We start from the raw sequence: 25,844 nt of genomic DNA, 5'->3' as shown, positions 1-25,844 counted from the left end.
GAGGGCAAGACCAGCACAAATGAACTAATGCCTCACCTACCGTTGCAAAATGTCACTGTCTAAAATTGACCATTAAAGAAACACATATAAAATTATTGCTTAGTGATATGAAGGTTATCATCAGAAGTGTTATGAATTAAAACACTGTTCTTTTTGGAGATCCAGCACAGGGTGAGAAGAAAGAGCTTCCAATAAAATCTCTTTTGTACTTAAAAAGAAACTACATGCATACGTTATTCTGAAAAATGTAACAATTACATTTTAATACAATCTTGTTTTAACTCCACTTGCCAACGCTGGCCTTCTACAGTATCTCTCCCCAAATTTCATATGTTGAAGTCCCAATGCCTAACGTGACTATGCAGTGACCACTGAACAATGCAAGAGTCAGGGGTGATGACCCTCCACATAGTCAAAAACCCACATGTAACTTATAGCCAGCCCTCCATATTTATGGTTCTGTATCCGTGGATTCAACCACCCATGGGTTGTTTAGTACTGTAGCATTTACCACTGAAAAAATTCCACATATAAGTGAACCCTCACAGTTCAAACCTGTGTTGTTCAAGGGTCAACTGTATTTGAAAATAGGGCCTTTATGGAAGTATTGTATTTAAGGTTAAATGAGGTCATAAGAGTGAAGGCCTTATCCAATAAAATTACTGTCCTTCTAAGAAGAGACACCAGAGAACTAGCTCCCTCTCACAGCCATGTGAAGACACACATAAGAAGGCTACAAGGCAACTAGGACCTGAGGGTGGCTGCTAGGAACTCCGAAAGACACCCAGCCCATAGCCAGCAAACAAAATGGAGACCTCAGTCCTACAATGGCAAGGAACTGTATTAAGCCAACAATCTGAATGATCTGGGCAGAGGACCACAAATTTCAGCCTGCCTGGCTGACGCCCTGACTTCGGCCTAGTGAGCCCATCAGCAGAGGTCCCAGCTAACCAGTGCCTGATCCTGACCCACAGAAATTGTGAAATAAATGCATGGTGCTTAAGCCGCAAGCTAAGTTTGTGGCAATGTGTTACACAGCAACAGAATATGAACAAAGTAGAAGAAAGCTGTGAACAATTTATCTTAATTTTCTAACTTGACTGCATACATTTTTTTACTTTTCATAAATATTTTTGCAAAAACCATTTTTATAATTCAAAGTATTCAACAGAAATTAAAAGTTCAAAATAAAACAATTCTCTGTCTTTTCCTAACTTTAAAAATAGAAATTCAGTATTTTGCATATAGGAATAAAAAGTAAATAAGAGGGCTTCCCTGGTGGTGCAGTGGTTAACAATCCGCCTGCCAATGCAGGGGACACAGGTTTGAGCCCTGGTCCAGGAAGATCCCACATGCCGCAGAGCAACTAAGCCCGTGAGCCATAACTGCTGAGCCTGTGCTCTGGAGCCTGTGAGCCACAGCAGCTGAGCCCGCGTGCCATAACAACAGAAGCCACTGCAACGAGAAGCCTGCGCACCGCAACAAAGAGTAGCCCCTGCTGGCCACAACTCGAGAAAGCCCTCGTGCAACAACGAAAACCCAACACAGCCAAAAATTAAATAAATAAATGTATATATATATAAAAAAAGTAAATAAGAGACTTGTTTCACTGATAGTCATTTTAAAGAGCATAATATTCACCAATTTTAATACCTGAGAACCAATACACCTCATTACAAATTTTACCTCAACAAGTCAAAAACTAGGTATTCTCCATATCCAAAACTTCTCACTCCCTAACATATGAGTTCTCCTTTCTTTACATAGCACAATCTTCCATATTACTTTTGGTTTGGAATACAATATAAACTATCTGATAATACAAGCATGTAACAAAGTGACGTATAAAATCAGACTCACAGGACATGACAAAATGTGATGAGAACATTAGCATTAGACTAACAGTAGTAGATCCAACATTAAGAAAAGCACATTCTAAAACAATAATGTGACCAATATCGACATTTTCCTAAGGTTTTTTAAAGTAAATTTCTTCGTAAAAAGTATTTGAAACAAAGCTCTTTATAAACTTGGGTTAACTTCTACTGAAGTAGCAATATTCTTGAGCAATCACAATGTTTAAAGAACAAAGGCTAAATATAAGATACATCACAGATATCCTGTGAGGACCACCAGATCAGGCTTTTAACAAAGGCAGAACTCCCAATTTTACACTAAATATTGTGCCAGCATGAAAACTTCAGAACAAAGTTTCAAATGCATCTTTGGGGCGGGGGGGGCATAAATAATTACAAACACCAAAGCACAAAACCTGAAATGTTACATAATACCTAAAAACCAGTGAGAGAACATAAAAAATAATCACCTTAAAAAAAAATCTTATAACTTTTTTCTGATTATAAAAGTATTTTACTATGGAAAAGCTGGAAATGCAAAAAAAGCATGAAGACAGCAGAAAATGCAAATCATCTATAATCCAAGAATTCATCACTCATTCCAAATATACTCAATTAGTACCAGGCACTATGGATCCAATAGAATAGGTAGACAGTCTCTGTTCTCATGAAACCAATGGGCTGCTTTTGGCGATGGACAACATTCTAACAAACAAACAGAAACACTCTGCAGAGTACAGTTAAGCATATAATGAAGGTAACAATGTGATACGGTGAAGAGTATGCAAAATTGTACATCTTTTTCAGAATCTCAAATCTAGAATCCCTTTTTTTGTTTTTTTAAAAGGGTGGCAGCTTCTCTAATTTTTCTGTTTTTAATTTATTCATTTTATTTTTGGCTGTGTTGGGTCTTCACTGCTGCCCATGGGATTTCTCTAGTTGAGGCAAGCAGGGGCTACTGTCCTTGTGGTGCATGGGCTTCTCATTGCGGTGGCTTCTCCTGTTGCAGAGCATGGGCTCTAGGCGTGCGGGCTTCAGTAGTTGTGGCACGCGGGCTCAGTAGTTGTGGCTCCTGGGCTTAGTTACTGAGCGGCATGTGGGATCTTCCCAGGCCAAGGCTCAAACCCATGTCCCCTGCATTGGCAGGCAGATTCTTAACCACTGTGCCACCAGAGAAGCCCCAGAATCCCTTCTTTAAAAATGTAAGATATTATAAAAGGAAATGATGCCTATCTTTTTTTAATTATAAATCTGAATTATGCAAACATCTGTCCAGTAAGATCAAATTTGTATACCAAACTTTGGCGGGGGGTGGGTTAGAGATCCTCTAATTAAAAAAAAAAAAAAAAAAAGAAAATGAAAAACAAAAAGCGAGAATTTGATATATAAAGGTGCTAACCAGATTATTATGACAAATACAAATGTTTATATCCTTCATAAATTATCTTTTGCTATCGGCTATAAGCAGTTTCACATAAATAATTAACCTTTTATATTATTAAGCAGAATATCCCATTTCTCAAGCATGGCAGACATCTAAGGTTAATATTACAGTTTTAAATACTGTCAAAAAGGAAGCTATTTTAGAACCTAAGTTATAGCTTAAAACTGTGTTAGTAACAAAGAAAAACTATCATCTCTCCCCCCCAAAATATTACCATTTAAAGAATTAAATTTAGGCCACAAGAACTTATTTTCATGGTCCTTTAATCCAACATCCAAATTTATACAACCCTCCCAAGTCCCTGGAAAAGGGGGGTTAAAAAATACTCTTAAAAAAGGTACATAAGAGTTACAGTCAGCCAAGATAGAGTAAGCAACTGTACCCTCTCTCGCTCTCACTGATTACAAGTAAACCCTACTGACTACATATAAAAAACAACTACCTGAGGATGCTGTAAAAGGGAACACCAAGCCACTGGAATCAAACTTGAATAATGACCAGTTACAGCGGGGCGGGGAGCTGTGTGTGGATGTTAAGGTAAAAAATTTCGCAGTGTTTTGTGTTCCTCTGTTATTTCCGGACTTTTATCCCAGAGCCGGCATTATTAAATGGTGCAGCCAATACCAGAATTAAAAATACAATACTAGGGGAAACCCCCTTCATCTAGCCAGAAGACTAGGTAAAAGGAATCGTCCACACTACCGGGGAAGCAGGGGTGAGGGAAAAAACAACTCCTCCCCCTTTTCTTCCCAGGCCCTGCTAAAGGTTAAAGGACAGCCACTGTTGCCACGCCAGCACCAAAAACGCCAAGAGAAAAGCCATCTCCAGACAGGAAAAGGGCCCCTACTATCCAAAAATACCATTTTCTTCTCTCTCTTGCCACTTCACTCTGAAGGCTAAACCTGGAGAGAAACCTGACTTTTTGGCCAGAGAACAAGGAAAAGGATGCCCTGGGATCTGGAGAGAGTATGGGAACCCCAGAGAGAGATAGAGAGGAACCCAACATAAGTCCTGGGCTTGTCCTAAAATTGTGCCTGTGTGAAACAGACCCAAAGAAGCCCAGCAGAGGCTTTGAGAAATAATATCTATGTAAACCATTACCCAGTACCTAGACAAGTGAGTGGAACATATGCTGGGCACACCTAAACAGCAAAAGAAATGCTTTGAAAACTGAACTGACACTGGAACCACCCAAAAAGGCAAGACAGAACTTGCATCCTGAACCAAACCAAGTTGAATACCTGCTAAACAAAAATCAACATTATTCAGAGGATTTTAATAAAATACTACAATATTGAAAATGTCTAGCATACAAGCCAAACTTACTTGACATACCAAAACACACACACACACACACACACACACACACACACACACACACACACACACACACTTACTCTCTCTCTCTCTCACTGTCCTGGAAAATCTGTCCACACTGATCAGGGAAAAAATAATCAACAGATGCCAACCCCAAAATGACACTGATGTTGGAATTACCAATCAAGGACTTTAAAGAAGTTATAATCATTCTGAATAAGGTAAAGGAGAAAACTCCCGAAATAAATGCAAAGATAGAAGTTTTCAGCACAGAATGAGAAACTACAAAAAAGAACCAAATGGAAATTTTAGAACTGAAAACTACAGTACCTGTAAGAAAAAGACAGTATGGCACTATATATAAGAGCTATAAAATTTCACCAGTGACTTTACACATTTTAAGAAGCAAAAGGCCATAATCATGATTATTTTTACATCAACATTTTATATGGCAGTTAAAAAAAAAATGTCCAGGAAGAGAGATTTAGTAAGGTATACTAAGAGATAGAAACCTGATATACACATTATTAATGCAGAAATATGGAAATGTCTAATGTTACATGACAAATAGAAAATATTTGCAATAACTGCAACTTCATAAATATAAGAATTAAATGCAAAAACTTCCTTGCACATATTATTCAAATATAAGCTGATTTAACTTTGATAAATTAGCTTACTAGGTTCCAAAGATAATCAGGTAACCAAATACAGCTAAAAAATAAATCTATCCAGCTTCTTCATATCTAAATTCACCTGAATGCAACAGATCTATTGTGCTCAAAGGAGCAGAATGCCAAAGCCAGAGTTATGACATACATTTCTTTACTCCCATCCCCCCCAAACTTTACTTTTAACAATCTCTGCAACCCTGTATCTATAATCCTATGCCAGTATTCATGGAAATAAAGAACTATTTCAAAGGAGTGGAATGTCTCACTCTGAAATAATCTCAATATAACTTGTAATTGACGTACAACAATCACCCTTGTGTACTTACTTTCAAATTTACTTTGAGAGTTGATCATAAGCACTCACGCAATAATCTTACTGAGATCAATCAAGTTTTATTTTCAAGGTAAAACCAACTAAAAACAAAACAAAATCAACTAAAAACAAATAGAACAAAAAGAACTGGAAAATACAAAGCCAAACTGAACTGATTAACAGGTCAAAGCTAATGGTGACTTAAACCAACATCCACTGATTAGCTACTGTAGATATGCACAATATATTAAGCCCCTCAGGGGATAAAAGATAACATAAAGCCTTTCACCTCAACTATCTAACAATCTACTGAAGTGGAAGGGGAGGGTCATAGACACATCATTACTCTAACATAGCAGATTCTTCATATTCTGAGATTTACCACTGTCAGTTTTGACAATTCACTAACAATCCCAAAGGTCTCTAAAATGTAATCACAGGTAATTTTTTGGATACTAATCCGAAGTGTGTATATTAAAAAGCTGGTGTATGGGGAAACAACTTACTTAACCATTAGTGACTGAGCATCTTTTTCTTCCCACACGTTCACATACGCATTTAACAAAGGAATAACATACCAAACTAGTATTTAAAAATGGGGGATCCATGAGGACCTTAAGACTTTGCCTCATGAAAACAAGAACACGGGGCATAATTTAGTGCCAAAATAAAAAATGCTACTGGGGAAGGTATTCAGACAAATGAAATGTAATTAGAAACAATAAAAGGTTTAATAAGGAAAGTGGAAGTGAAATGGACTGAGTAGAAAAAGAGAGCATTCCTGTCACAGCTGTGATTCTGCTTCTACACTATTTACATATATAGCATACTCATCAATAAATCTCTTGACAAGCAGTAATTTTCACAAAGGATTGGAGAAGTGGCTATTTCCTAATGGGAATGCATTAATATCTCAACAGACTGCTGTGCTTTCCTACTGGAGTATCACTAAGTACCAAAAGCAAGACACAAAGGTGGGAATACATAGTGTATAGCTTTGCATACAGTAAATCGTCCTATTTCATAGCATTTTCAAATATGCAATGCTTATGACAAACATATTGATAATATTTATTTATAAATATTTATAAACATTTATAAAATAGTCTTATAAAAAGCATTAAATCCACAGTTAAGAAATCTGCACAGGGCTTCCCTAGTGGCGCAGTGGTTGAGAGTCTGCCTGCTGATGCAGGGGACACGGGTTCATGCCCCGGTCCGGGAAGATCCCACATACTGCGGAGCAGCTGGGCCTGTGAGCCATGGCCGCTGAGCCTGCAGGTCCAGAGCCTGTGCTCCGCAGTGGGAGAGGCCACAACAGTGAGAGGCCCGCGTACCGCAAAAAAAAAAAAAAGAGATCTGCACAGTTAAAGGTAAAGGAATCTTAATGGTTTTTCAAAATACAAAATGATTCAAACAGAACAGTTGTTCAAAGAGATTAACCTAGTAAAAATTAATCTAGTAATCTTAAAAAATGTAGTTCTACTGTATGAACAAGAGAGAACAGAGAATAATAAATTAAAAGTCAATTAAAAACTGACTATAACAAATCAAGTGGGGAGTTAGGAAAATATGGACCAAAGTACTCGTACTAAGAATAAAAGGGGAGGGAGACACAAGAGGGAAGAGATATGGGAACATATGTATATGTATAACTGATTCACTTTGTTATAAAGCAGAAACTAACACACCATTGTAAAGCAATTATACCCCAATAAAGATGTTTAAAAAAAATGAAATATATTTTGGAAGTGACATGCAAAAAAAATAAATAAATAAATAAAAATAAAAGGGAAGGGAAGGATGAAAAGCATATTTTTAAAAATAATTCATTGGATTTCATGACTGAAAAGATACAAATAAAAGAGAGACACTTATGAAAATTCCAAGTTTTCAGGTCTGTGTGTTTGGGAACACACTTTTACTACCGACCTAAAGAGGAAGTGTTTGGGAACACACTTTTACTACCGACATAAAGAGGAAGTCTAAAAGTAAGTTTGTAGAAGAAAGACAAATTTAGATTGGAGTGATAACAATGTCATTTTATGTACACATAATACCTAGAAGATATAGGACTGAATCCCGGAAGAGAAAAGCAAAATTACAGTCTTTCCTGAAGAGCTAAGAGTTGAAGAGATGAAGAATAAAATACTGAAGACTAAATATCAGAGAGATAATAAGTAGACCAAAAGACTAGCAGGCCTTACAGTAAAATCATTTCAGAAATATAAGCAACAAATGCAAAAACTAAAAAAAAGAGATAGGCAATAGCATAATAAAGAAGAAAGATAAAAATAAATATTACGGGCTTCCCTGGTGGTACAGTGGTTAAGAATCCACCTGCCAATGCAGGGAACATGGATTCGAGCCCTCGTCCACGAAGATCTCACACACCACAGAGCAACTAAGCCTGTGCACCACAACTACTGAGCCTGCACTCTAGAGCCTGCTCGCCACAACTACTGAGCCCGTGTGCCACAACTACTGAAGCCTGTGTGCCTAGAGCCCGTGCTCTGCAGCAAGAGAAGCCACTGCAATGAGAAGCCTGTGCACTGCAACGAAGAGTAGCCCCCGCTCGCCTCAACTAGAGAAAGCCCACGCGCAGCAATGAAGACCCAATGAAGCCAAAAATAAATAAATAAATGTATATATATATATAAAATCTTTAAAAATAAATATTACTTTTCATCTGTATGGCACTGTCAACTATTAAGCACTATCATATTATACATGCTATATCACTTTTACCTTCAGAATGGCCCAGTAAGATTAGTATTTATTATTCTCATTTTACAGATATATAAACTTAGGGTAAACGACCTAACTAAATTCAAACTGGTATTAAGCTACAGAGCCATGTCTCAAACCCAGTTCTTCTGGCTACCCCAACACTCAGTTTCCAAAAACAAAGCAAAGTCCTCCAAGTAGCATCCAACTAAACATATACAACTGAGTCACTGAGTAAGATGGTAGATGACCGTGGAGACAACCATGTAATAGCATCAACCTAACCAATAATAATAACCAAGAAGGTTTGAAGACAACAGATTATGAAGCTTATATGCCTACTGATCAAGTTTTAAGAGTCTTCCAACCCTTAACAAGGAAGCTCACTTTCTCTAAAGGATTTAAATCAAATAACATTAAAACAGACCAACTCCATCTTTTTCCCCAAAGCTAAGACACATAATATTTTGGGTTTGAGGGAAATATTACAAAACTGGTATGGTAATAGATGCTGAATGAAAAATTCCAAACACTGAAAACTCTCATTCGCTACAGCCTATCGACCTACTTCTCTCTTAAGAAACAACCACTGCTAAAAGGCTGGTAGGCTAGTTTTCAGAATTTTCTACATACATCTATATGTGTGTTTGTATATATAAACATAAATGTGTACACATATTTATATATGTGACATACATACTTTAAATACAATCTGGTGCAAAATTATACTCGTAGTAACAATTTAAAATTGATTATCTTAAAAGCCTTGCTGGATTAATAGAACATTGAAATTCTTATAAATGATGACCAAAAATAATACTGGTCCAAAATACATCATGGTCTGTATTTTGTTACTGTCTGATATTCAAAAGTTTTGTTCAACTTATAAATATTTCTCCAAGTTGGAAAATATGTTGAATATAATACAGCACTTTCTTTATAGCTCCTACTCTCCAAAACTTTTATCCATTATTAAAATGTTACAATATGAAAATACTTTCCAGGGCAAAAGAGACATCCACAATGACAGTAAATGTTCCCAGTAGCAGCTTTAAAAAAAAAACTACTTTTCAGTTTTCTCTAGAAACTAAGAATATTAGAACTAGTATTCTTTAGCTTTCCAAGTACTTTATAAAATTATTTTACAATTTTATATATTAAACCACCTTCTCTGAATATTTAAAATTTTATATACACCAACTTTTTTGAATATTTCAAACCAGCCAATATTTTAAATATTTAAACCAATTCTGAGAGGTAGTCAGGGAAGGTATCACTATCCCTATTTTTAAAATGAGTGAACTGAAGCTAAGAAAAATTAATTAGAAAACTTATTCATGAGGGCTAATATTTAAGAGATCCTAAAATTTATCTTGTCTAATCACATTTTATAAATGGTAAAACAACCACCTCCTTCCTTGCCAACTGTAATCTATCACATCTTACTTGGAAAGCAACCACATTAATTTTGTAGCATTGTTGTGCCTTAAAATACCTGTACCAGGAGCTTTCTAAACAGTAGTCTATGAAAATTTAAAGAAAGCAGTTACAGAGTAGCCACCATTATGAAAATGAAAATTAGAAACATGCTAATGATGCAGGCTTACAGAGTAACTGTATCCCTCTTCTACGAAGGAGGTACAAGATAAGTAAAAAAGGCTTTTTTTACTCTTCTGCAGAGGGCTGGATTGCTAGAAAACTGCTGGCTAAGTGGGTGTTATTGTACAATACCGCTTTGCCAAGGAATGCGTGTTTTCCTATGGCACCCTATTTTATGAGCAGGGAAGCAGCAGCCTTAGTAGTTTGTTCCTCATTCTGGTCCAGAGTTAGCATAAAGTGATATTAATTTACTAAGAATCACCAATTCCCACTCCTCTTCCACCTACAACACACATGAACACTACCAAAATCTCACTCAAAAAATTATACTGAAAAAGTGAAAACAATGAACTGAGATGCAGAGAACAGAAATTTCTTCTAATTTGGCTGCTAGCTATATGCCTCTCATAAACTGTGATTCTTAACAAGTTTCATCACCTTTGGGTCTTGATTCTTCATCTGTCTATTAAATGATATACTATCACAAGTGTTTCAGGTCTAAAATTTGTAATTTCTGGAAATCAAGTTTAAGCATTAACAAGGAAGTAAACAAGAAACCCAATCATAGAACCTGTAACTACAAATGCTTACCATGAGTGTAATGGTCTTTAGCTACCCCATTCTAAAATCAAAGAGAACAGAAATGATTCTCCATGAGAGAAAGCAAAATGTATAAATATAAACAAACATGTACATATATAAAAATAAGTCTTCAGTTTAAATTTTCCCAGGAATCCAAACAACCACCTTTCTTTGATTTCAGTTCTTTCCTATGTTTTTTGTAACATTAAAATAAAAAGATGTGAATTTTACCTCCTCTTAATTTTAGAGGTACTAAATAACTGATAAGTAATCTATTAACAGTGAAATGGCCAAAATGAGAACAAGAGAAAGAATAATTCATTTGTCAATCCTCTTCATTACAAACCGTATTAGCTGGAATTTCTCAAATAAATATGGGTTCTATTTCTAATAATACAGTATTTAAATTCACCACAATTCCATGTTCACAATAAACTGGTTATTGCAGACAGAGTTATGATAAAAAAACCACGTGACCAAGAGGAGCTAAGAAAACACTCAATGATACAAGTCGGCTCAATGTTACGGAATTCTAATAAAGTTTCATTAAACAAAATTTAAATCTTTAATTTTATTCATAGACCATGCAATTTACTACTTAACTTTTAATTGCATATAAGAACATCTGGTTGTATAAACAGAATTTAAAATCAGGCAAATTCCAAGCAGAGCTGCTTTAAAATGTCCTTACATTCACAAATACAATATGACAGAAAGGGTCAATCCTTATCTAAAAAAACAAAGAAAAAAAAAAAACTGAGTAAGATAAAAGATTCTAAAAGATTTTGCCCCAAGCCTTTTTCTCTTCTTTTTCTACATCATCTCCCCCTAATCTCCATCTCTAGCCTATTCTCTAAGTGCTCGACCTATATCCAGCTGGTCATCTCCACCGTGATGTCCCATAGACACCAAATCTTCAAGATGCTCAAAACTACAACTGTATTCAACAAACTAGTTACACTGTCTTTGGGTGGTTGAGATATGGGTGATTTCAATCCTCCTTCCATACTCTTTTATTCTAGGTGGGAAAAATGATCCCTCATCCAACCCATCAAATTATCTTCCTCCTCTAGTGTTTTGCTCCTCCTGATTTGCCCTATTCATGGTTGGTACCATATCATTTTATCTACATCGTCACTCAGCCAAAGCCCTGTGGCACCACCCTCTTCCTTATATCCAGCTCCCTATTATTACTAAATTTATTTTGCATTCATCTAGTCATCTCTTCCCCATTATTACTGTAGTTGAGCTCATCTTCTCTATAGTAATTTAAACTTCCTTCCCTCAATCTCACCCCTCATTGACCTGCCCTGTTCTGCAAAGATATTAATCATCATTCTAAAATACAAATTTAAAACTTGTGCTTTTATTAAAAACCCTTCAGAATCTCCATTCCCTTCTGATTAAAAATGAGGTCTTGTGCATAGTACACAAAGACCCTTCATCAGAAGACCCTTGCCTAACCCTCCAGCAGTCCTCCCAACCACCTCCCCTACCCAAAGCTGCCATTTCCTTGAAAATGATCTCTAGCCTTTGCCTTACACAATGTCTCCTCCATCATACTGTGTACAACATGATATACACAGAAGAGTATACACATACTGTTTATAAACTGTCTACACCACTACTCTGTATCATAGTATTCATGTCACGTTACCTTCTTACCCTTTGTGGTAGTCCATTCCCAACCCCACCCCTATTAAAATATGAGCTGTCTGAGAAAAAGGACACAGGTATCTGATTAACCTGGTAACCACTCTGCAGAATACAATGCCTGATAGATGGCAAATACACATAAATAACAAGGCTCAAAGGACCAGCCACTACTTTCCAGCATTCCTTCCAACCACTAGTTGCTATTACACTAGAACCTTTGCGGGTTATTACTGCATTCTAGCAATTTGAAAACTGTAATATAGTTAAAATAGAATGAAACAATTGTCTGACAATCTTGAGGGACTAGCAAAATAAAGGAAGCACTGACACAATTATTTGGAACCACTCTCTGTTAACAGCTCTAAGATGCCTGAGATACCTAATCCTTTGATTTTGCAAATGAATCAAAGTACTGACTGGGAAATTTTGTACTAGGAATGATGTGGCAGCCTCTGGCCTACTCCTTTGGGATATCAATCCTCTTCAGCTAAGTTGGTCACAACCCTTGTTCTTGTAATTGCCACCAAAGCAGAGAGAGGCCTCTAAAAGAGGTTCTGAGTTCTCTGACAAAATGGGAACAAGAATTTGGAAAATTCTGCCCAATAAGAGGAACTGCTATAAAAATAAAAACCACTTTTCTTGGTGTAGAAAAAACAAAGCCAAACATGTTAATAATCCTTACAAAAGCAGTCACTCGTATTTCAATAAAGCATTGGGGGGGGGGCACTAACTGGTTTATTAAATGCTTACAGAAAAACTACCCAAAGCTATAAGTCATTTCAGCAACTAACATACAACATGGTAAAAGCTCATTTTGATGATTTTTATTCAAAGGTGTTGGTATTTAGCCAGGCAAAAGATAGATAACCTGCACATAGTTTTTAAGCTTTTATTAGATAAATGCATATTAGCATTATCAGGAGACTTTCTCCCTATTTCAAGAAAACTACACAGGCAACTACTTTCACAGTGGTCCTTAACTTTGGGCAATACTTTAAAAAACATTCTCGGACTTCCCCGGTGGCGCAGTGGTTAAGAATCCGCCTGCCGACGCAGGGAACACAGGTTCGATTCCTGGTCCAGGAAGATTCCACATGTCGCAGAGCAACTAAGCCCGTGCGACAGAACTACTGAAGCCCGCACGCCTAGAGCCCATGCTCTGCAACGAGAAGCCACCGCAAACGAGAAGCCTGCGCGTCGCAATCAACAAAGAGTAGTCCCCGCTCGCCACAACTAGAGAAAGCCCAAGCACAGCAACAAAGAACCAACGCAGCCAAAAATAATTAATAAACAAATAAATTAATTAAAAATTTTTTTCATTCATTCATTAAAGCAGTAAAGGAAGATTAGCTGATTTACTGTTATGTACACTGTTGAACAGCTTTTTAAGGATCTGTAATACATGTGTACTCATCACTAAATTAGGTCTGGGTTCTGTGCGCAGCCCAATAAATGAGGTTTCTCTTCTCTTCCTTTAGTGAGTTAGTGTAGCTACACAATGAAAGCATCATGACTGGGAGACAGGAAGAAATGAACAAAGCTTTTAAAAGTTTGCTCCCTTTGCTGCATTTTTTATCAAGTTTTCAAGAAAGACTGCTCGCTCTGCAATTAATACGAAAAAAACTTTTAGTCCATCAGAAGTCACTAAATGTGGAAAAACAAGAAACGTTCATTTCCAGTACACACCCACACAAAAAAACTGAATGTAAACTCCAAGAGGACAGAGGTATTTTTTGTGTGTGTGTTTTGTACACTTACATCTCTAGAGCCTAGAATAGTGTCTGCACATCTGCACATAGTGGTAGGTGCTCAAAAAACATGTTGAATAAATATTTTCACTAAGGCAGCTTTTAAAGTTATTTTGTTTCTGTTTTTGATGTTAAAAAGGCTTATAAAGCCTATAAAAGAATATATCTTTCTGCTCAATTATAATTCTGATTTGCAAGTAGCATGCTATTAACCAAGTTCTTAGGTTTCAGAGTGCAGTAAGGCCATAAGTGTACGGCCCATGGCCTATTTTTGTAGGCCCTTAAGCCAAGAATGGTCTTACATTTTAAAAGAACTGTGAGAAACCAACAAGATTATGCAAAAGAGACATAAGCGGCCCACAAAACCTAATATTTACCATCTGGCCCTCTACAGAAACCGTGAATGGAGATTCCATTCAAAAGAGAATGAAAGTTTTTTGAATATGTACTTTCACCTGTGAATTGAATCTCTGCTACTAGAAACATATTTTTCACCTAAGACCTTCTCCATATCTAAACCTCTAAATTTTGGTTTATTTGATTTGAAGAATACTAAGGAAATGGTTTTTTGTTTAATTTCTCTTTTTTTTCACCAGAGCATAAGTGGTTATAATGCTGAGACTAATAAGAAGTAAAGGAGGATTAAAGTTAATTTATGTTTAATATTTTACATACTAAAACATCACAAAAACGGATGGAGGAAAAAACAAAGGAATACAAACAGAGAAAAAAAAAAGCCAAATTATATTTCAAAAGAATAGCAAGACTACATTAAGGGAGAAAAAACTAACAAAGCAATCTTTGAACACTGCATTTTGACTATATATCCTCAGGCTAAAAAAGATGAACTATAAACAAATACTAAATTCTAGTTAATAGGTTTGTTTTCAGACCTATGGTTTAGAATTCTGCAACTACTTTCTGCATATTTTAGGATTGATAAAACAGTAAGTAAATATATTGTGGATAATGGGAACTAGTTTTCTCACTGTCAGAGAAAGGAACTACAGATTTGCAAAAGGGAAAGGCCAGAATGAACCCTACAGTGCTGGACTGTTATCGGAGATAGGATGAACTCATGGCTTTTTAGATAGGCAGATGGATAAACAACAAAAATTTGTGTGTGTGTGTATGTGTGTGTGTGTGTGTATATATATATATATACACACACACACACATACACACACACACACATACATATAAGCATGTTCAGACATATACCCAATTTCTAGCTCAATCTGTTAACAGATAACCACCAGAAGAAACTAGGGTTCCTCAGAGAAATGGCTGATTCCAGAGCTGGGGTGGGAATATCTTATTATACAAGAAAGTAAGTACTCAAAAAATGATAAGCACATACCAAAATGACACAGGTGCCAGCCTGAAGGAGCCCTGGCATCAAAACACCCCAATGAATAAGAAAAGAATCCTTGAGTTCATACCGATATGCATAAATGGGGAGAAGGAAAAGCTCTTACGCACTGCCAATAATAAACAAACAATAGACTTAGAAAATCTGACAACCATCTTAGTCCTGATTCAGGCAAGAACTAACTGGATGCTAAAAAAAGAAGAGCGAAGTTTGATGTTAGGACTCCGTGCTTCCACTGCAGGGGGCACAGGTTCGATCCCTGGTTGGGGAATTAAGACTCTGCAAGCCGCATGGAGTGGCCAAAAATAAATTAATTAATTTTTATAAAAGATATCTGCCACAAGGGAAAAACAGTAATTTTACAATGGAGAAACCTTGCAGAAAAAAGTTAACCTCCTATTAATGGGATAAATAGACATCATGTGCTTCCTGAGGACAAAATATTACTTCTGGATTATTCCTGCTAAAGAAGCATAACCTTAAACTAATCATAAAGCAACAGCAGACAAATCCATATTGAGGGAATTCTAAAAATAACTGGCCTAGTCTCATCAATCATCAAAGGTCACAAAAGACAAAGTAATAACCAACTGCTCCAGATTAAAGGACACTAGACAGACATGACAAGTGAATGCAAGGTGTGATGCAGGATTTAGATTTACTCTTTTTATTCAGGACATTACTGGTACAGACAGTGAAATCTGAAGGTCTGCAGACAACTGCATTATACCAATATTAATTTCCTGATTTTGATAACTGTACTATGGTTACATAAGAGAATGTCCTTGTTTTCAGAAAAGACAGTTATATTTAGAAGTAAAAGGCATTAATTGCAATTTACTCTCCAAATGTTCAGAAAAAAAGTTTACATGTGTCGTTCATGTGTATGTCGAGAGAGAAAGAGAATAAGAAAGCAAATATGATTAAATTAACTAGATAGAGGAATCAGGATGAAGTGTACATAAAAATTATCACTCTTGCAACTTTTCTGTAAACCTGAAGTCGTAAAAATAAAGTATAAAAAGTGGGGAAAATGGTTAATTTATATTTGGACATTATACCAGCAAAAAGAATTGTGAAAAATCGAGTGATTTCTCCTTTACATCTCAACCAGGAGTTGAGAGCCGGCCCTTCTAGTCTCAGCTCTAACACAAAGCTGCTTTTCCTCGGTAAAATCACAATGGTAGGCCTCAGTTCCATTGTTTGTAAAATGAAGATAGCACCTATCCTACTTTTCTCACAAATTAACCCTAAAGATCCACAGAAACATAATAATAGTTGGGGAAAAGAGGTGCATAAAACACTATATATTATAAAGTGGCTCACTTTTAACCATGTTTGGTAAATAAAAAGTACTTCAAAATTACACAAGCCAGACATTTTTTCACCATAGCAAGCGGCTGTTTTAGAAACTAGACATTTGCTATGTGTTTTGGTTTGCAAAAAATTTAACTTATTCAACATTCTTCTTACCATTTCAATAAATTCAAATACCTGTATCATTTTTTTTAACCATAAAACTTTACAGTATCAAAAACATTACTAAAGAAAATCATTAACCAGGACTCTGTCAACCTTTTTAAAAAAATTAAGATACAGCTGACATACAACTTGTATTAGTTTCAGGGCTACTGGTCAATCTTTTAGATACTGTGACCCAGATTAAAAAGATTATATCATTACCCAAGTTCCCAAGATCATAAAATACGTGATCCAAACTTTTCATCCTTCACTCACAAGCCCCAAGGAATTAAATCAAATTCAGAAAATTAGTGTTTATAGAAGAGAGAAAAAGAGACACCAAATTTTTTTCATGCACTCAAATCAAGGGAAAGTTTGTTTCAAAAATAAAAATATTCCTTAATTTATCCTTCCAAACTCATAAGGGTTTGGTCACCACTTAAAAGTATTTTTTAATTGTTTACACATGGAGACTAATTAATATCTCACTCACAAAAGAAAACATCCTTAAAACTGTTCTCTAAAACAGTTATGATTCCAAAATGCCAAATGGAGATTTAATACGACAATTTAGTTTAAAATAAAATAGGGTAGCTTGTCTTATTTCCCCATTGTTGAAAATATAATATCACATTCTTGTTTAAGAAGTCTACTTGCTCCATCTCACGCAGTTCCTGGCAAAGAAGCAAGCCCAGAGTCAGTAACGCCTGCCCAGCCTCACTAGCTCTGCAGCAAGGTCATTGCACACAAAGCTGATGAGGTGAAAGAAAAAGGATTACAAGAACATAAGCTCAAAGAGGGTATGCTTTTCACTTGTCTTGTTTACAACTGTATCCCAGCAGACAGAAAAATGGCTGGTGTATGGTAAGCATTCATTAAGTACTGGTTAAATGAATAAACGAATGAAATCCTAAGTCTTTATAAAGTATACCAGTCAGTCTTTATAAAGTATACTAAGTTGCAGAATTATTTTAAAAACAAATTTGGCATACATTAAATTAATAGCCACAAATGTCTTTTAAAAACATGAACAAATAATCTATATTCCCCATTCTGACTAAATAGAGTAGTGTCAAAGTTCCTAACGTATTTCCTGACCTACAGTAGATACCATAACATATTTACATACCCTTCCTTGACTTTAAAATATGGTGTATCAGAAACTGGCAAAGCAGAATTACAAAGACGAAATAAATGCATAAAATCAGAATCAGAAAGATCAAATGCATCGTGTTTACCATCAACCTTAAGACAGAACTAACTCAGACAAGGAATCAGAAGCTACAGAAACATTTCTCACCAGCATTTATTTCTCATAATAGTACCGCTAACAAAATCTGCTCCTCTATAATTAGAAAATCAAAAATTTGATTTAGTCTTGTTTTTCCATTACTACACAACATCTGTCAATCATCTGTTGTCATCTTATAGTTTGAAGAACTTCCTCAAAATATAAGATGTATTTTACTTCCTACCACCAAATTCAGAGATTTGCAATTTACTCATATTATATACATAAGTAGTATTTCTTATACAAAGAACTATACGGAGCAGAATGCAAGTAAATGCACAAGAGTTTAGATATGATTTATACTCACTACTAAGCACAGTAACTTTTTTTTCACTTAACCTATTTTTTGTGAAAAATTCAACTTATTCCCTACATGTTCTCTTTCAGATTACCAACATACTCTAAGTGACAAACTTTATTCTGCTTCCCAAGTACTTCCCATATAATCAAGACATCATTTCACTACCAATTTAACCCTAAGTATTTTCCAAAGGGCCTGCCTTATGTGGGTCATAATCATCTTACTATGCTTCTTGTGTCCATGCTGCTGGAAAAGCAGTCTGTACAAGCAGGAGTAGAGAGGCACAATCCTGAGAGAGAGGAGTAGAGAAAGATGTTGAGAAAACAAAACCAGATAAAATGAGCTCACTTAAGAGCTCAGGAGCTCAGCCACTGTTCAAGGTCAAGATTGATTACATTCTCTCAAACCATTATGAGTTAATTGTTGTCCAATAACAGGAAAACTGGCCCAGAAGAAATACCTAAAATTCCATGTACAAGCAGCAATACCAGCACTAATTCTAAGCCAACTATACTTCTAAAAAATGGAGCAAGTGATCATAAAATATGACTATTTAGAAGACTGGGGAATACAGATGTCCCCTAAATGCCAATCAAAATTACTGTAACAAACTCCATGCTAGCCTAAAGTAGAACGGCTGAACTATATATATCTTATGAATTTCAATGTTGCCAAAAAATTTTTATATTTAATCCTGAATGACTGAAACACTCTCACAGAGTCCCCAAAATCATTAGTATCAGTCTCAATTATCCTTGTATTCTAAATTTTTTAAATTAGTTAAAAACACAACTTTTACCATATGTTGTTTTAAAATGAAAAACAAAGCAAAAAGGATTTGAAATAGCATAATTACACAATATAAAACTTAGGATGGATTAAATCTAACTGAAACTTTCAATGGAACAGTCCCCTTCCCACTATTCCCTCTTAGTAAGAAGTGAAAACCATAAACAAATCAGTTTTGATTTTAAATTTCCCATCTGAACTCCTATACGCCTACAATGCCATAAAATGACCTTCAAAATAATGCTTATACATACTAAGTCCTCCAAAACATTAATTTCATATTTAGTCAAAGAATCTTCCAACTAATAGGGAACCTAAAAATCTCAAATCAATCATTTATTTCAAAAAAAAAAAAAAATCATTTATTTCACAGAGGAGAAAACCAAATGTCCAGAAATGTTAACTGCCTTGGTCCAGGCCATTCAGCTACCTACTATAACATCAAGCTATCCATTCAAGAAATCTTTATTTAGCATATACTATGTACTAAGGCACTATGCTATGTACCAAGGATATGAAGCAATAAAGATACGTGGTCACTGTCCTCATGGAATTTATAATATGGTGGGAAAGATTACTGCTAACTACTTAAAACTGTAGTTATCACTAGAAGGAAAAGCACAGAGTGTTTTAAGACAGTTTAACAGGGGACCTAAATCAGTGATTCTCAACCATGGTCGATTTTGCCCCTCAAGGGGCATTTGGTATCTGGAGATATTCCTGGTTGTCACAATGGGGGAGCTAGTGGGTAGAGGCCAGGGTTGCTGCTAAACATCCTGTAATGCACAGGACAGCTCCTCACAACATATAATTATCCAGCCCAAAATATCAATAGGGCCAAGGCTGAGAAACCTTGATCTAAACCACTGGGGGCACAGAGGGGTTAGTGAAGGCTTCCTTCCTTTATAACACCAAGACTGCTACGTCTTTAAGGGATTTTCACAAGGTGGAAACAAAAAAGATAGACTAATTGTTACAATTAAAACTCCCACTGGGGCATCCCTGGTGGCACAGTGGTTGAGAGTCCGCCTGCCAATGCAGGGGACACGGGTTCGCGCCCCGGTCCGGGAAGATCCCACATGCCGCAGAGCGGCTAGGCCTGTGAGCCATGGCCGCTGAGCCTGCGCATCTGGAGCCTGTGCTCCGCAAGGGGAGAGGCCACAACAGTGAGAGGCCCGCGTACCGCAAAAAAAAAAAAAAAAAAAAAGACTAATTAAAACTCCCACTGGAAAATCAAAACAGGAGAGAGAGACGTCCCCCATACATGAAAAAGAAAAGAAAAAGGCAACGTTTTATAGCTACTTCACATAAATTCCCTTTCCTGAACCACAAGGGGAAAATATAAAAACAAATTTCACATGCTTTTATTATTCCTGTTACCTTTCCCACTGTTCTCTACCAAACCATGCCTACTACTAGATATTGGTGGAAAGACTGTATTAAAAGTCCTGTAGTTAACCAAATGAACACTCTGGATACAAACTTGGAAATGGAATAAAATGAAGATGGGATTTCACTATTGATATGAAAGACAAGGCACAGAAGAGGAAAATGTACTGGGTGTTAAAGTGACTCTGGAAAGGGCTACATCCTGAAACAAAGAGTAAGCTATCGGACTAACCAAAGGATCCTAAGAACAAAAGACACTAAGAATTTAGATATCCTTAAGATGAGTAAAGAATTTAAGAACCAAGGTAAATTCAAAATTTAAACTGCAATAATTTTCCTGATACATGCATAACAGATTCTTATAATGCATAAGAGATTCTTATATTTTCCACATATTATTTTAAGAGTTCCTATATTACTAAAATGCCCTCTCCAATTACGTTATAATTTTCTAAGGAAAGGGTCCTGTATTGCTATTCTCTTTTCCCTCTTTTCAAAAACAAAAACCCTACCACAATAACCTCCATACAGGAGGAGTCTTATGGACAGAGTACAAATATGTAGCTCACATAAAATTGCTGCATTCCAGTAATCAACTGTGGTCCTAACGTAATCCACAGATTTAAACAGATAAAGATGAGACCCTTTCCACTGAGGTGAGAACTCTAAACCATCATAACAAATAAATGCCACCATCTTTGAGCAGCAGTAACTACAATACCTTGTAATGATGATAATTCTTCTGGAATTAACCGCTCAGGTCAAGCACTGACCGTTAGGGAATCTTGTATTCCATCCTGGACAAATTTTCTTTCATCATTTCAGAACTGACATTAGTGGTCACGGGATAAACTTTTTTTTTTTTTTTTGCGGTACGCGGGCCTCTCACCATTGTGGCCTCTCCCGCTGCGGAGCACAGGCTCCGGACACGCAAGCCCAGTGGCCACGGCTCACGGGCCCAGCCGCTCCGCGGCATGTGGGATCCTCCCGGACCGGGGCACGAACCTGCGTTCCCCGCATCAGCAGGCAGACTCTCAACCACTGCGCCACCAGGGAAGCCCACGGGATAAACTTTTATCACAAGGATGATGCTTAACTGGAAATTAAAGTTTTCCCACAAAACTAGCACAATGGGCACTTAAATATCAGTTCTTGAGCCTCAATCTCATTTAACTCATGATACGTACGAGGGATTTACCACGTAAAGGATCTTCTGACAGTGCATTTGAAAACGGGGTAGGGAGGCACAAAGCCCCTTTGAGAAAAGGGTTGGGCGGGGTGGAGGAAGGCGGGCAGGCAGACACGCCATCATGACTCGGACATATCCTGCAGAAGACCCCACACGTTCAGACTGAGACTTAGCCACAATCTGCAGATTAAAAGCCTATATTCTGAACTTTAAAATCTCTGGCACGTTCCTGCTTTCAAGCCAAGATCTGCTTGCTTGTCTTTTTTTTAATCTTGAAAAACCTGATAATTAGCAAGTTATAAAAGCTAAGCATTTCTTACTTTAAACATTATACATATAGCGCTAAATTGTGGTGCCTTATAAAGCAAATGGCACTTCTTGACAATTCAATGCTTCAAAGATACCTTTAAACTTGCCAGAGAAAGTTCTGTTGGGCTCAGCCCAAGGAGAGATGCCTTTAAAAGCCAAATTCACTGCAAGTAAACATTCTAAAACATCCTTTTCTCCTAATCCTGTAACTCAGATTCCTTTTTTATTTTTGCACTTTGCAACACGTGATTTAATGGAAAAACGTCATTACTGAACTATTTCCCACTATATACTTCCTTGCAACAACAAATTTTTACTACATCAGCAAGTGTTATAGATATTCACAGAAACTATATTCAGAAATCAGAAAAAAACAGGATTATGTACTTTGAGTTTAAAGCAAAAAAAAACTATATTCTTCTGAATCTCCTTCAAAATCTATTGCCCTTCCTCAATTCTATGACTGTTAACTGCTACAATTTTTAAGCCAACCCCATTTTCAAATATGGTGAATTCAGTGCGAGCGTTTATTAGTAAATAGGAAGTTAAAAGATGTTTTAAGGTCTCTGAAATACGTAAGGGGAAAAGAGAGAGTGCTACATAAACTAAAATGGGAATACTACCACAAATCTCAAGTGCTTATGAAGATTAGCTGAGAGAAGAGCTGAAGCATAAAGCCAGCCATTTAAATGTTAGGCTCCTTACCCTTAACATCAACGCTAAAATGAAAAACCAATTGTTAACACCTGTAATCCACCAGGCTTTACAGTGACCAACCACAGTGTACTAACCACTTGTTTCTATCTACCACGTGGCAGGGAGGGCTGGGAGTGGAGGAGGGTACATATTAGGAACCCCCAAGATAAACAGGAGAGGCACCCAACAAAAAGGCGTAGGGTAAACAAATAATTGCAAGGAAATAAGAGAAATGATATTTTTTATAATTAAAAAAACACTTTAACATTCTCTTAGTGCTATAGCACCACATGTAGCAAATAAAAAGGCTACAGACCTGTTGTTTTCCCCCCTGCAGAGCCATGAAACTATTAGCAATAAATTGGAACATACAGTATCCTTACTTTTTATTCCAGATTTTAAGGACAAGAGTATTGTGGGGTTGAACCAAATTTTATAATCTGACCCAAATTATCAGCTATAAATTCATAAAAAAATGGAAAAGATTCCCAAGTCTACTGCTCTAATTTGTATCAAGAAGCGGTAAAAAAAAAAAAAAGAAAGAAAGAAAATCCAGTATTGAAAAAGAAAATCCTTTCCAAATAAAATGCTTGCTTTCATGTAACTGTGTCACTGCTATCTAGTCTAATATGGAGAATTTAATTCACATATTATCTAACTTTTAGCCTCTTTGCTAAGTTTCCAAAACGTCAATTCTAGGGAGGAAGAGAGGGAGGGAGAAAAGAGGGATGGTGGGAGGGAGGAGGGAACGAGTTTTCTCCTTTTGGAAAACAAAATTGTAAAACAGCTTTTTAAAGTATTGCCCTGTTCAGAATATCACTATTATACTACTGAATGGAGTATTAGCACTTTCACATGAAAAGTTCATAAAATTTATATAAATTTAGTTAACATCACATTAAAATATTGTTAAATAAGTCATACAGGTTAAGGATAACTCTGGTTGTGTAGATATGTACTTGTTAAATGCTCGTTTAATGTTAGCATTAAGGTCTATTCCTACCGGAGTTTTAAAAGATTTTAAAATATTTTATCAAAACTTGTCTCCCTTCAGACTAGTGAACTCAACTAAACAGTGAAAACTGGACACCTGCTTGTTAAAAATCTAGCCCTATATATGACACGTGAAGGAGCCCGTGGGAAATGCTTCTCCAGCATCTTCCCTCTGCATGCACAACTCACCCTACCTGTCTTTATGTCGGATGATGAGAACAGGGGGGGAGTAAGAATAGGAGAAATTGCAGAATAATCTCGCCTCCCGATCAACCATGCCCTTAGCTTAAGTCCCTAGTTGGCAGGTTACCTAGCCAACAATATCTCAATTATAAACAAACACTACTTGCAAGGTGACCACAGGTTATCACCCCTGTAGGTGCTCTGCCTGCACTACCCCCGATCACGGCCTGCCTCATTAAGGACCCGGGAAAGGTCTGGGCGGTGATGCCCAGCCTCCAGTTAAAATCCCGCAGGCCCAGGAAAGAGATGGGCGGGCCAGGCATTGGCGGAACTGACCCGGAGAGACCTGCCGTAAGCCTCCGGGGGAGGGCCCAAGCGGGCCTTCCCTCCAGCCCCGCAGCCACTCAATACTCTGCTGGAGACACCGGAACCTCCCTCCGCTCCGGGGCGGCCCTCTTCCAGCCCTCCGCCCACGGAATCGGGGGAGGGGCACCGGGGCAGAGAAACACCCCTCCCCCACGGCCACAGCTAGGCCGCCACTCGCCCCACCCTGAAAAGCACTGCGGGCCAGTGCCCACCCTCCCGCAGTGGCCTCGTCCCGGGTTGGGGGGAGCATGGGTAGGAGGGGAGGCTAAAGTACAATACCAACCTCGCTATTGAAGGTTTTCACAGCCTCCATGTTGTCGGTGCGGAGGCTCGGAGCCCGGCGGCGGAAGAGGCGGCGGCCACTGCACTGGGTGGGGAGAGCGAGACGGGGGCGGCAACGCGGCTGCGAGGAGGGGGCGCCGGCGGGAGGCCGGGCCGCTGCGACCCCGGGCAGGAGGGGAAGGGCAAGCACCGGCGGGGCAAGGTTCCCTTAGGGGCAGCGAGGCCCCGGCATGGCCGCTAGGGCGGGCGGAGCGCCGGTCCGGGAAACAGAGGCGCTGCCGGGGCTGGTTGGCAGCGGGCGGGGGAGGGGATGGGCGCCTTCTCTTCTCCGCCCCGCTCGGTCTCGGGCTTCCACCCCCTAGCCCGGTCCCCTACACTCTCCACCCCCTTCTTCCTCTTCCTCCGACAGGCTCCTGTTTCACCTCCCCGCCGCTCGGGCCGTAGGAACCAGCAGCGCACGGCGAAGACGGAGGAGGAAGCGCTGGCAGCAGCGGCTGCGGCATCCAATATGGCGGACACGAGTCGGGCCGCGCAGCTCGGAGATCCGCGGCTCCTGCCAGCGCGCCCCCTGGCGACGGGACCGCGCAGGCCCGGGCCGCCGCGCGGAACCATCGAGCGCGCGCGGGCCAGAGCGTCGCCGCCAGGAGGCCCCGCTCATTTCGGCTCCCGGGGTCCCTGCCCCTCACCCGCACCCCACCTCCTCGCCGCTGCGGGAGCGAGTGCTGCTGCCTCTTGGAGCGCCCTTGGGGCCACTGCAAAGCACTGCTCTAAGAAAATCCCAAATGTCCCTCCGGCAAGTTTAGGCAATATACACGTTTCCGTTGTTTCCATGTGGCTTGGCCCCTTTACACGAGGTTTAGTTGCTTTTCAGAACTTTACTGGACGTTGGCCTAAAGGTTAACAGCCGGAAAAGCTCCTAGTCAGCCACTTATTTGGTAACGATGTGCCCAAGCATTTTAATAGCGTCGGGAGAAAACGTTAGAAACAAAAGCTTTGGATCCGGGCGGGGGCAGGGGGACGAGGGAAGCACGCCTGCAGCGAGCAAGCAGCTCAGTGCAGGAAATGCACGCTGCATAAAATCCGGGGGGGACCGGCGTGGTCTAGACAATGAGTGCATTTGTCTGTACAGCGGGAAGCCGTGCCCAGAACGCACAAGATTTCCATAGGCGAAAGAACCCATCTTTTATGAAAGATGAATTATTCTAAAGGAATTTTGCCCTAGGTTTAGAGGCAGAGGGTGAATACCGTTTTCCTAGCTGAAATAGATGCTGCTAGCAAAACGCCTTCTCTCTCACTTCGTGCAATGT

General features: G+C 38.3%; 1 protein-coding gene across 8 annotated transcripts in view; it reads right to left on the bottom strand.

Moving 5' to 3' along the window:
- The window catches only part of SCAF8 (SR-related CTD associated factor 8), a 198,682-nt gene extending 173,515 nt beyond the window's left edge, over positions 1-25,167 (bottom strand). For 6 of the 8 annotated variants that reach the window (XR_003003601.1, XR_003003600.1, XR_003003602.1 and 3 more), the window contains exon 1: positions 24,539-25,164. Coding sequence is in view for 3 of the 8 variants with exons in the window: in XM_024747920.1 (XP_024603688.1) it covers positions 24,539-24,568 (30 nt within the window). In the remaining 5 variants the exon portion in view is untranslated. Of the gene's footprint in view, positions 1-24,538 lie in introns of all 8 variants that reach the window. The other 2 variants (XM_024747921.1, XR_003003604.1) reach the window with 2 other exon arrangements.
- Positions 25,168-25,844: the final 677 nt, after the last annotated feature.

Source organism: Neophocaena asiaeorientalis, unplaced genomic scaffold (assembly GCF_003031525.2).
Source record: "Neophocaena asiaeorientalis asiaeorientalis breed wild unplaced genomic scaffold, Neophocaena_asiaeorientalis_V1.1 scaffold123, whole genome shotgun sequence".
Lineage (NCBI taxonomy): Eukaryota > Metazoa > Chordata > Mammalia > Artiodactyla > Phocoenidae > Neophocaena > Neophocaena asiaeorientalis.
This window is presented reverse-complemented; position numbering and strand designations above follow the sequence as displayed.